This window comes from Pygocentrus nattereri, chromosome 24 (assembly GCF_015220715.1).
Source record: "Pygocentrus nattereri isolate fPygNat1 chromosome 24, fPygNat1.pri, whole genome shotgun sequence".
Lineage (NCBI taxonomy): Eukaryota > Metazoa > Chordata > Actinopteri > Characiformes > Serrasalmidae > Pygocentrus > Pygocentrus nattereri.
The window spans coordinates 4,219,406-4,231,622 of NC_051234.1; the positions used below are offsets into that span (position 1 = coordinate 4,219,406).

The window sequence follows — 12,217 nt, forward strand, 5'->3', positions numbered from 1 at the left end:
CAGAATGTGGTGTGTATGGTTTTAGGTAGAACCTTTTTGAAAAGGGCTCCATATAGCACCAGAAAGAACTAAATGAGCTTGTAACAATAGAAGAACCCTTTTTGGTGCTACATGGAACCCTTTTCAAAAAGGTTCTACATAGATGCACATTCTCCATCAATCTGTAGAACACTTTTTAATGATGCAAAGGGTTCTTTGAGTGTGCGTGGTCCTATGTAGAAATATTTTCTTCACTAAAGAACCCCTGAAGAATTTTTCTTAAGAGTGCATGTAAAGGAATGTATGAGCCCAGTAGCTTGGACATTATTAGGAACCGCAAAGGATCCCGACAAACAATATGATGACAAAGTTAACAGAACCAAAACAAAATAAATGCATAAATAATTTAGATTTATAATTCAGATTTCGAATTTAGATTTAGAAATTAAATTTAGATTTAGAATTTAGATTTAGAACATAATTTAAAATATATATACAGAATTTAAATTTAGAATTTAGATTTAGAATTTAGATTTAGAAATTAAACTTAGATTTAGAATTTAGATTTTGAGCATAATTTAGAATTTAGATTCAGAATTTAGATTTAGAATTTAGATTTAGAAATTAAACTTAGATTTAGAATTTAGATTTATAACATAACTTAGAATTTCTTTTTAGAATTTAGATTCAGAATTTAATTTAGATTTAAAACTCCTCTGTAAATTAGCAAATGAATGCAAAGTAAGTTTGTAAAAGCATCCAGATTTGAGGCCTAGATAACACATTAAGCCCAATAATACAGCACAAGAAAAATATCTAGGCCAACTTACAAAGCAGTTCTGTAGTTAAATATTGCAGGTAAAGTACATTAAAGGTCATTTTAACTGAAATTCTGCGTAATTGAACTGATGAAACGGCAACAGGCCTAGTTTTTGTTATAGAGAAACATACAGAGTCAGGATTGTTCATGGGTGGTGATAGGAACCAGATGTCCACCTCAAAAAGCTCCCTCATAGAAAGTTGTCATGTGAAATCGGTATGAACAAACATGCTTTACGAGATGTTTCCAATGAGACTGGAATCTAACAAGAATTTTTCAGTCTGGTCGTAGAGGAATACACACCACCAGGCAAAACGATCACCGCCACTGAAAAGAGTCAGTATGCTTGTCTACAATCCACCTTTTTAGCTCAAACCACTCTGAATGACTTTCATATCTCATTAACAGAAAACTGGGACACGTAGGTAGAGTTCCCCTTTACGTCTCCACAACCTGTTATGTTAGTTTCACCTGCTCCAGCTGATCTTTTAAGATGTTTCTAATAGTAACATGTTATAAATGAGTACATTAGCTGCAACTAAATGAACCTATTGCTATATTAAGGTTAATGACTGTTTTAATGGAATGATATGCGGGTACTTACATGTTACATCATATTGTTTTTCCTTGAGCATATGGGATACATCAAAGACAATGTCTTTACCATGAAAAGGACGAAGATGGTTGTGGTAATGTGTTAACATTGTACTATGTGTTGTGATTCACAAGGACGAAGTCATCAAATTGAATAAACATCCAGAGAGAGAGTCTCTTGAACTTTGAGTTGATCAGGTAAGGCCTCAAGGTTTGCCAACACAGCGCTACATGGAGGTGATTAGATCAGTTCAGATCACCCTTTGACCGGGGCCATTCACACAGCCTCGGGCACTATAAAAGGCCTCGGCTCCTGAGAGGATGTACCATCAAGTCCTAGAAGCTCAGGAGTGAAGGTAAGACCTTTTCTCATTAATACCACCACATAGAATTGTACAAATAAGGGTGCTAAGACAAGTTAGTTGGAGAACCACATTTGCTTGCCTAAATAACTATTCAGTAGATGGTTTGGTAGCACTTTGGTTCTAGTGTGAGTGATGTAACAGTGAAATTTGATGTGCGTTTGTTTGCAGTGGTGGACAGTAACTAAGTAAGTAAATGTAATTGGTTTTTTGGTGTATCTGTACTGAAGTTTCTCCGTTCTGGGCGACTTTTTCCTTTCACTCCACTACATTTCAGAGTCTAATATCCGACTTTTTCCTCCTACATTTTGAGAAATCTGTCGTTCCTTTTGGTTTCTGTGTGTATAAAAACGTAACATGTCAAAACGAAAGAAGCGCAAAGCCAGAGCACCAATCAGGGCCCAGCGGTCACTTTGTTTAGAGCTGGTTTTGACCTGTTGGTCATACCGACCCAGTGCAGCACGCGGTTCAACGTCAGCGCAGCAGCGTAAAACTTTGGGAGAGTCTGTTCAACATAAATGATGAACTAACCTAACTTTGTGTAAATAGAGCTCAATATAGAAATATGTCCACATATGCAGTCGAGACTGACGCGGCTTTTTTCTGAATTTCTACAAACACCATTTCATTTTATAGTAAATGAGTTTGGGCTGGTTTATGTTTATGAACAGACGCCTACAGATCAACATAGTAAAGGAGCTCATCTGTGATCCTGAGTTTAAAGCCAGTTTTTATTCAACTTAAACTTGGAACTAAGTTGTAAATAAATCTGAAACTGAAACTTGGCTTGTGTGTAAAAAGTGATTTCAGAGCCACTCGGTTCTCCCTGATGGAAACTGTTTACCTTCAGTGTTTTGTGCTTCTGATCATTTTAATAGACGTCAGCGTCACTAATTAATGACGTTCTATTAAAAGACTGGTTTACCAAGAGAGACGCTGGAGGACTTTCACCTGAAATGAGTTCATGAAGCCAGTCTGGTTATAAAAATGATAACAGGACATCAGAGCCAGAATGACTCTTTTAGTACTTTTACTTTATACTGAAGTACATTTGAAGGGAAATACTTTAGTACTTTTACTCAAGTAGAGGTCTAAAGGGAGGAACTTCTATTCTGTGAATTTTACGCATGATTTCTATTTATTTAGAGTTTGACATGTTGAAGAAAAAATAGAACATACATTATAAGCTGTGCCATCATTTTTGCACAGGCCACGTTTTATTTTTTTCATTTTTTTTCCATTTTTATGTTGAATTCAGCAAATAAACAGTAACTGTGCATTGGAATGTGCTGTAGAGGATTTGCGAACATATTGGTTTTGTGTGAACTACCAGTGGGTTGTTATGGTCTTTTTTGAGTTGGTTTTATTTGTATGTGAAACTTCTATACCAATTGAAGTTGAATTGTACAAAGAACAGTTGGGAAACTTTATCCTTAAGAGCCCTGCTGGAGAAGGATGATCCATGTGATCAGTGAGTGTTTTAGATGGTAAAAGTAAAGAACAGAGAAAGAACGTCACTTTTTCTCCATAAACATGTTTATTTGACAAAGAATAGACAGAGATCCAATCCATTGTGTGTTTACGTTCTAGACAAGCCTTGCTCAGTCTGCAACCATGAAGTTCGCCCTCATCGCTGCCCTCGTCACTGTGCTGGCCATTGGTAAGACTCTTAAGATGCAACTCTAATTTGACTTATAATAGAAGATGTAATTATGGAATCAAGTCTTAACAGTGAACTGACCATCATTATGTGTTACAGGCTCAGAGTCTGCCAGTCTGGTCAAGAGAGAAGTGCCTGAGGAGTTACAGAAGATCAGCCAGTACTTCCAGGGTCTCGTTGATTCCCTGAAAACTGCCGAGGGCCCTGAGTTGGCCACCATGGCCAAGTAAGTTTCAGATCAACTCAGTCTTTGAGACCTTTCACTGGCCATAAAAGTTATGGGGAATTGAATATTTGCCAAGGACCATTTAAAAATGACCTATAGGTCACAGGGGTTGATTTCCATCAGTCTTTTTTAAAACAAATTAATTTGATTTATTGTAGTTTAAGTTGTTTTGGTTCATTTTAACCCCAACATCACTAGCATTACATAATTATGTAGGGCAAAGCCTAAATGAACTACACATACCCACCTAAGACTCTTTGGTTTACAGTATGTTGGTACAATTTCCCCAAATTCGGTTGTTTAAAGCTCAACATCATTTAGGTTTGAGCAAACTCTGGTGGTCACCATTATGTTGGTTTCTTCAGGACTTACATTGAGGAGAGCAGAGCCCAGCTCCAGCCCATAGTTGAGAAGCTCCATGCACAGCTGAAGCCTCTTACCAGCATTGACGAGCAAATCAAGCCCCTGGCAGCTTCCCTGCAGGCCCAAATCGCCCCCTACACCGACCTGGTGCAGACCCAGGTTGAGGACGTGCTCAGGTTCATGGTTGACCAGACCAAGGCCATCCTGCCCAGCCAGTAAGAAACTCAATTACAGGAATCTGTGAAATAGGCCTTGGGGAAATCACCAATCTCCACTCCCCCTCCCCTTTGAGATGACATCACACGCTTGTCTGAAACAATAAAGGGGTTTAAGGCGATTGATCTGTGTTGACTCCTTCTTAGCTAAGCACAGTTTGCAGTTTAATCTCATTGAGAAAACATAACATGGTTCGTTTGAATTGCCAGGCAGAGCCAAAGCAGCAAAATGATTATACCCTGAAGTGTCACTGGGCGGTACCCCTAAGGGTGCGTCTTCGGTGAAGGTGGCTCTTCTAGGGTTCTCAAGTAAAGACAATGGTTCTGTTGAGAATCATGAACATTCAAAGAATGTCCTCTGCATGGTAAAATGATGGAGAATGTGTTGCCTATGGTTCTACATAGCACCTTTTTGGAAAATGGTGCCAAAAATGGTTCCTCTGTTGTTACAAACTCGACATGGTTCTGTATAGAACCGTTTTCAACACATTCTCCATCGATCTGAAGAACCTTTTCACCAGCATGAAATGCTTCGACATAGAGCTCGTGATTCTAAACAGAACAACTTCCTTTACTAAAGAACCCCTGAAGAACCATCTTTTTTTAGAACCATGAACATTCAAAGAACCAATTGCATGCTTAAGAGGTTCTTTGCCTGGTGAAAAGGTACTTCAGATCGACGGAGAATGCGTTGAAAGCGGTTCTATGCAGAACCATGTCGAGTTTGTAACAATAGTGGAACCATTTTCCAAAAAGGTGCTATGTAGAACCACACGCAATACATTCTCCATCAATCTGAAGAGCCATTTCACCATGCAGAGAACCACTTAAGCATGAAATGCCTCAAGATAGAGCTCGTAATTCTAAACAGAGCCACTGCTTTTACTTAGGAACCCCTGAAGAACCGTCTTTTTTTAAGAGCACAGATAATTCAAGCGCAACAGGATGTTGTTGGATGGTGTTTTTTTTGGAAATAAGGTGGTAAAAATTGTGCACATGTCCAGTGATGTAGTCTGGTGCAGCGCTGGAGATGTTTCCAGAGAGACAGTACCAGTGGAATCTAAGGTGAAGCAAAAGAAAGAAAACATCGGCAGCTTGTTAATGTAGGAATAAAAATAACCCGAAACAGACAAGCCAAGCGGAATCGCCTGCTGATCACAGCAGCTGACACACATTCATACCGTGACGGTCTGAATATGCCTATGACGTCTGCCTGTAGGCTATAATAATCTGATATACACGTTAAGCAATCTTTTTATAGAAGCAGTTTCTAAGCTAAAACAGAGCGAAAGGGTTTCTACATCACAAACTAACCCATACATGGAAATATATGGATTTCAAATATACAGACCTACATTAACACGCATGGATGTCCCTTATTTCCAACTTATTTTTGTCACACATGGCCACACACGTGACATACAATATATGTAACACATATAAATAAAATATATGATAGAAAACATTTGTATATTCATGGCATATACTACTCATAAATCGCTGTTGTCGGAAGAAAACCTCGTATCTCCAAGATGCCAACTTTACAGGAGAAGGAAAAAACCTACTCGACTTTCAATGTAAGTCAATGGAACCAGAATTTTTCCCAAGTCGTTTTGAGATGTTTCTTTTGGTCCGTTCATCATGAAATTCACACACAATGTAAAGGGCAAGAGGCACTTTCAAATTACGTCAAAAACTCAAAAATGACAGCGATGTACTAGCTTCATGTTTTATATATATATATATATATATATCATGAAGCTAGTATTTATAAATAATGTGTACTATAATATTACAAACCTTATAATAGTCTAAAAAGTAATATATAATATTTGTATAATATACAAACCGTATACATATTTATAAGTGCCTGCCTATGCGTTTCATTTTTTTTGTCATGTTTGTGTCAGACAGATATGATCCATGCGTCAGACATACAGTTAGTATGACCCATAGGCTGTTATGCGTATGTGTGTTCCCTCACCCATGTGTGACTGATCCATAAGTTGTGGCTATATGTCCAATATTGGATACTTACATATATATACGATGCAAATATGTACGTATATTTTTTCAACTATATGCCTGACCCTTTATGATACATGTGCATATGTGGCCATAGAGCAGATTTCTGTAGGCGAACACAATTCGCACAATTAAATTTGATAAAAGAACGCAAACAATTGTTTGACTGACATGATACACCATTCGAGTAAATACTAGTTTTCTACGTAGGTGCTGCACATGTACTATAGGCCTATTAGACAGTACTACAGGACACAGGAACACTACAGAAGGTGATAAAATGAGTATTATAGATGAGTTTTAAGACAATATCGGTAAATTATTATAATAATATAGATAAAATTGCACCGGCCTTGTTTATTTATTTCCCTCCGTATTTCTACAAGCCCTGCCAATCCTAGCGCAGGAAACTGGAGCAAACTAGCCAATCCCAGCGCATGGAGGCGGGATTTGTCAGAATAATACGGATTGGGGAAAAAGTTGCAGGCCAATTGAACGTTCAGGCAGCCCTGTCCTCACTTGGCTTGTAACTAAAAGGTAATTAAACATTACAGTAGGTTATTACCGTACGAATGCGAGTCTATTTTGACAAAAACAAGCACAGCCTAAGAAGAGGTAGGTTAAAAAGATAAAGGAAAACAGCTTAGCCTGTGCCGTCGTCCTTCTCTGGAAACAGCGAGGCTAAATCCCAAATGGCTCCTTACTGGCCATATAGTGCACGAACTGGGTGTAGAAGCCAGCGACCTACACAGTGCACTGAAGAGCTGGAAGCCATTTGAGATTCAGCCACCCTTTCAGACGAGCCTGCACCCCTAAAAAAGACAGTTCTTCAAGGGTTCCTGAGTACAGGCAGTGGTTCTGATTAGAAGCCACGAGCTCTGTATGGGACCGTTCATGCATAGGTTCATCAGATTGGTGGGGAATGTGGATTTTATATAGAACCTTCACGATTCCATGTAGCACCAAAAAGGGTTCTTCTGTAATGATGTCAGGCTGTTGGTTCCTGGTGGTGGGATCCAATGGTCAGTAATGGCATTCTGTGGTTGCCTGATGGGTTGTCATAGCGTAAAGGACTCTAATGGCTTAATAGGTGTTCTGAACCCTTGAAGAACCGTCTTTTTAAGAGAGTAGCCGTCACGCCACCAGTGATCCTGTGCCTGGAGGCCAAATTTATTTCACACCAATTTCGAATCAGACCCCAAATGGCTCATTTGTGGAGACAGTACTAGTCTCCTCCAACAGAGGGCAGCGTCTATGAAGTTATGGTCCTCCTCTTCATCAGCCTCAGAGTGTCCGGTGGAGATAGTTGTCTCAGGGCTGTAGGGGAGACTGTGATTTGTTGTCTGCTTAAAGAACAACAACAAAATCACTAGTCTTCCACACTGCAGTGGACCAAGCAGCGACCATCTCAAATCACACATACGCGGCTTGTTACGTCCATGCCTGGAAAGTGATCCCGAATATTAGGTCTCATAGAAAACAACATTGCAACAGACTAAACTTGGGGTTTATTTTAGACTTAAAGCTCTGCTAGAAAGCTGTAGACATCGCTTACTGATGAAGTGATTCTGATATCAAACTTTTTGAATGGTAAATTATTCTATATTTGAATATTTGAAGAAATGGTCAGTTTAGCTCCGTCCCAAACTGCATTTTGAACGCTTAGTGTGTATTATTCCGCAGTTGTGTGAAATAGGGTGGTGAAACGGACTTTCAGGGAATGGAAATGGACATTAAGGTCTTACCATTTTAATAAACAGGCTCAGCCTTGGTCTTGGTCTTGTTCAGGACATGACACGAGAAGCTCTTGGCTTGGCATTTTCAGTGTCCCTGTCCCGTTTCATTTCAGGGAACACATCAAATAACACCTTATCTACAGCGCTCTAATCTCATGCTTGAAGGCTGGACACGAGGACTGTACTGTTAGTCCTCAGCGTCCTTCTCCTTGGGCAGATTCACGAAGCAAAGCTGGCTCATCCCAACCTCATAGTTCAAAGAATCCAGGATAATCTGGATTTGTTTTGGCCATTCATGCTGAATGGGTATCCAAATTGATCCCATTTTGAGCTCATGTAGAATTTTGGGGTCATGTGGACGGACTTTGGAATAAAATAACACACTGGTTTTCATGTTCATACTAGCTGTCAATGCGTCCGACGCAAAAGAGGAGGACTCGTCTTACGTATTTTAGCTTGTGCGTCCTTCACAAGGGCTAACAGACTGACGTCCACTACCACTGACACTGTTCCATCAGCACTGCAGTGGACAAACAGTGGCTGGATCTCCAAAATCTCCACGTCGTGAATTCGTAAACAGTGTATCGAGAGCTTTCCAAGTAAGTAGCTTTACAGGAGAAGGAAGAAGCACTAATAACTCTTAGTCTATGCTAATGCACAAAGGTTTTATTCTACATCGTTTTGCACCATTTCTTTTGGTCCATTCATCGTCAAATTTTCACACAGTATAAATTTCACTTGATTTTTTTCAATTTATGTAAAAAATGATTAAAAACAGCGGAAAATTTTCCGACGATCAAATGAGAATTCATCCAAAATAAGAAAAAACATCGAACTGTCTAATATTCATATGCAAATTGCTTACAGGCACATTCTTAAAAACAAAGGTTCCTAAATGGTTTCGGGCTTAGGCTTCCATAAAAAAACACCGTAACTGGTGAATTACTTTATGTGCAGGTTCGATTTTTCTTTGAAAGGTTCGTCAGGGACCCAGAAGTGGTTCTTCTATAGCGTCGCTCTGAAGGACCCTTTATTTTTAAGAGTGCAAACACATATGCAAGCAACAGATGTCCTGTAGTGAACACAGTCCTATGACTATAGGAAATGAAAGGTGGTACTCACCATGACCGGCAATCCCGTGTGACTCAGAATGAATGGAAAAGGGTTTTTTTTGATGAAAAAGAGGAAAAAAAAAAATCGCCACAGTTAACAGGAGGAAGAAAGGTTGGGGGAAAAAAAAGAAAAGAAAAAGTCACAGCCTGAACGCCGAGCCTTGGAGGAAAACTGTGAACCAAGGCAACAGGTTGCGGTTCTGAGTTGTGGACCAGGGGTCCGGTCCCTGCGCTTCTTAAGGAGACCAGTTCTCCAAAAAAAAAAAAACCTTTGGAGTGGCCTTCGGTGGCAAAAAGGACACCTCCGTCTCTCTGGCCAGTGGTGCATACTGATGGATATGTTTTGTGGGCAATGCGTTATGGTTTTTACTCAAAGCTGGAAGACAGACAACCCCCCCACACCCCCTGTACCCACCCTCCCACCCCTTACACATACACAGGTGCTACCCAAGGATATTGTAAAAAAACAAAAAGAAAAGAAAAAAATGACGTCACTGAAAAATTTGAGTTGAAAACCTTTTCAGCGTAAAAGTCCCACCCTCAGCCTCCACCTCCACCTCCCCCCCCCGGCGCTGTCGTCCACCTCCTCAGACCTTTCAAACTCCTCCAGCAGCCCAACTACCTATGCTTTCATTTCCATAAGCCCTTTTTCCATGTATATGTTCAACGTTCTGCTACAGGCCCTTTTTTAAAAATGTTTTTTTTTAAAAATCTGCCAGTCAGCCTGTTTGAACTCGAGCCCAAGGCGGCGGGGATGTGGATGAAGTTGGAGGCAATGCAGGTGCTTCGCCTCGGCAACAATGGAGCGCTGGCCTTGGTGATAGTTGCTAGGCAATGGAGGAAATACAATGGCCTCCTTAGAAACCAAAGGGCCTTAAGTGGGCTAAAAGAAGCCGCAGTATCAAGCGAAACAAACTAAACTGGATGGAGGTCGATTTAATGCAAAGATACTGTAAATCCACAGGCGGGGGGTTTGAACGGTGGTCCGTAAACCGATAACGTGGCCATGGAGGCCATTCAGATTACCAGCTCTCTTGCCAAACCCGAACATCTACAGTCGTCGTTTTGATTGGATACAAAGACACTTTATAATGGAGCAACTGTATTACAGTAGGCTGGCTAATTTGATGAGCGATATGTGCGCTAGCTATATGCCAACTTGACGCAACCCAGCCTTTTGTGCACGAAGCAGCCCAGCATCTGGATCAGATTGAATTGTAGATTGTATTTTTTTTTTCTTTTTTCTACTTTTTAAAATTTTAACCAAAGTCATTTAACTTAACTTCCGCGGTGAATATCTCTAATTTGCTTGGGCAGCCGTTTGGCAATTAGAAAGCTATTCTTTCATTAAGCCAGGGTCAGCCCATTAACGATCGTTAAAAGGAGAAGAAAGGCGTAGCGCAAGTTTGACGCACCCCGGTGAGATTTAGACAGGTCTTGACAATGGGACCTGCAGCAAAATGTAAATTGCACTAAATTGCCCCTAATACAGGTGTGCGCGGGGCCCTGAGTGGCACCGGGAGCCTTTTATGCGTATGAGTGATGGGTTCAGCGAGAAATTGGAGGTGAATTAGAGAAGGTACTGGGAGGGAAAAAAAAGCGCCCTCCGGCTGAACAAGAGCGACTGGGCGGTAGAAAGATTGTTCTTTTGTGCTGCGAGAGGAGGCAGGTGCACTTTCTGAGAATGGCGGAGCTCAGCGGGAAACAATATTTTATTTTTTTTTTTTTTTTCGCCAGACCAAAAAAAAAAAGAAAAAAAAAAGGCACTATTAATTGAATGCATTTTGGAAAAGGGGAATGACTTATTCTCCCGCTGTTTTCTGCTCTCCTTGTATGTTTCTGTCACTCTCCTTTAATTAAAAACACCAATGTGCTTATCTCTTGTGCACGTCTCGAAAACAAGGCCACGGGAGCGGCCCGGGCCTCTGTGTTCAGATACAGACGGTCCCTTTTTTTTAAAATAGGAACAGAAGTACATTAATAAAAAAGGGGCTGCGATGGAAAGTAACAGCCAATGCAGGAGCCAGGTCTGTATAGGTTAATGACACATTGTCAGAATAATTAGCTGATGTGACGGTTACATAAATACAGCATGCAGTGCAGCCCCACTGACTGGCACGGCATGCGATATTACTGAACCTGACAAACTGATGGACTAGATTTCACTGCCAGTTGGAACGGCGTGCACTGAAATCTTTATAAACACAGTGTAAAAATGTGTCACTTATAAAAACAAACGGTTGCTTAAACACTTCTCGACTGACACACAGTTACGGAGAGTTCAGCGCAAGACATTCATGTCATTGTTGAAATATTCTCATTTCAAGTTGCGGCTTGTTACTTTTCATTTCTAACTAAAGCTCCATAAATCTCTGCGGAATGACCAAAGCTCTGCTTATATAGAGTTCTTACGACTCTCAGAAGTTCCTCGTATTAATATACAGCTCTGTCCTCTAATTGCCATTCTGGGATGCCAAGCAGTGAAACAGCCTTGACCACCGAACGAGCCAACATTCTTACATTTACGACCTCATTTGTGTGTTTATATATATTACTGTCCCACCCAAATCCTCTCTACAGATCTTTTTTTGAAGCTTGAGAACGTTAAATTGTTCTTTCCAGCCTCTTAATAAATAAAGCGTTTCCAAATCCTACAGCGACTCCCTCCACCTCCTTTTTCATGCACATGCATGCGACTGTGCAGAAACCAGAGACCACCTTTCCTTTAACTTCCATTCAAAAGGTCCAGCGTCTTCACGCTTTTCAAGAGATGTTTCTGGAAAAGTTGGACGTAAGATGGCCATCCATGAGTGAAGTTTCCAGAACTGGACCACCCGCAGGACCTGGTAGACCACCAAAACTGTCCCCATCAGATAGACAGCGCTTAAAGCTTTCATCTCTGAGAGAGAGGAGAACATCAAGCTGCTTCAGATCTGAAAACATCCACAGGTGTTTCCGTCCATCCTTCCACTGTGAGGAGACCACTCAGCGCTGTGGGTCTGAAAGGATGTGAAACTGTCGCAAAGCCTCGCCGACGAAAGGGAGCAATGGACTGACCACCCCAGAGTCCAAAGCTCAGCATCACTGAATTATTTGGATCATAAGAAGCAGAAAATGCAACAGCA

The 12,217-nt window shown here is 40.6% G+C and overlaps 1 protein-coding gene and 1 long non-coding RNA gene across 2 annotated transcripts; one reads left to right on the forward strand and one right to left on the reverse strand.

Moving 5' to 3' along the window:
• The first annotated feature begins 1,665 nt into the window (after positions 1-1,665).
• Positions 1,666-4,341, forward strand: LOC108433863 (type-4 ice-structuring protein-like). The gene is made up of 4 exons (XM_017708700.2): positions 1,666-1,749; positions 3,346-3,415; positions 3,515-3,641; positions 4,007-4,341. The coding sequence occupies exons 2-4, from the start codon at positions 3,370-3,372 to the stop codon at positions 4,221-4,223; spliced, it is 390 nt and encodes a 129-aa protein (XP_017564189.1). The 5' UTR covers positions 1,666-1,749; positions 3,346-3,369; the 3' UTR covers positions 4,224-4,341.
• Positions 4,181-9,403, reverse strand: LOC119262367. Its single transcript, XR_005129570.1, has 2 exons — positions 9,103-9,403; positions 4,181-5,279 (listed from the first exon to the last, which is right to left on the reverse strand). It is a non-coding gene; the product is annotated as an uncharacterized LOC119262367 (long non-coding RNA).
• Positions 9,404-12,217: the final 2,814 nt, after the last annotated feature.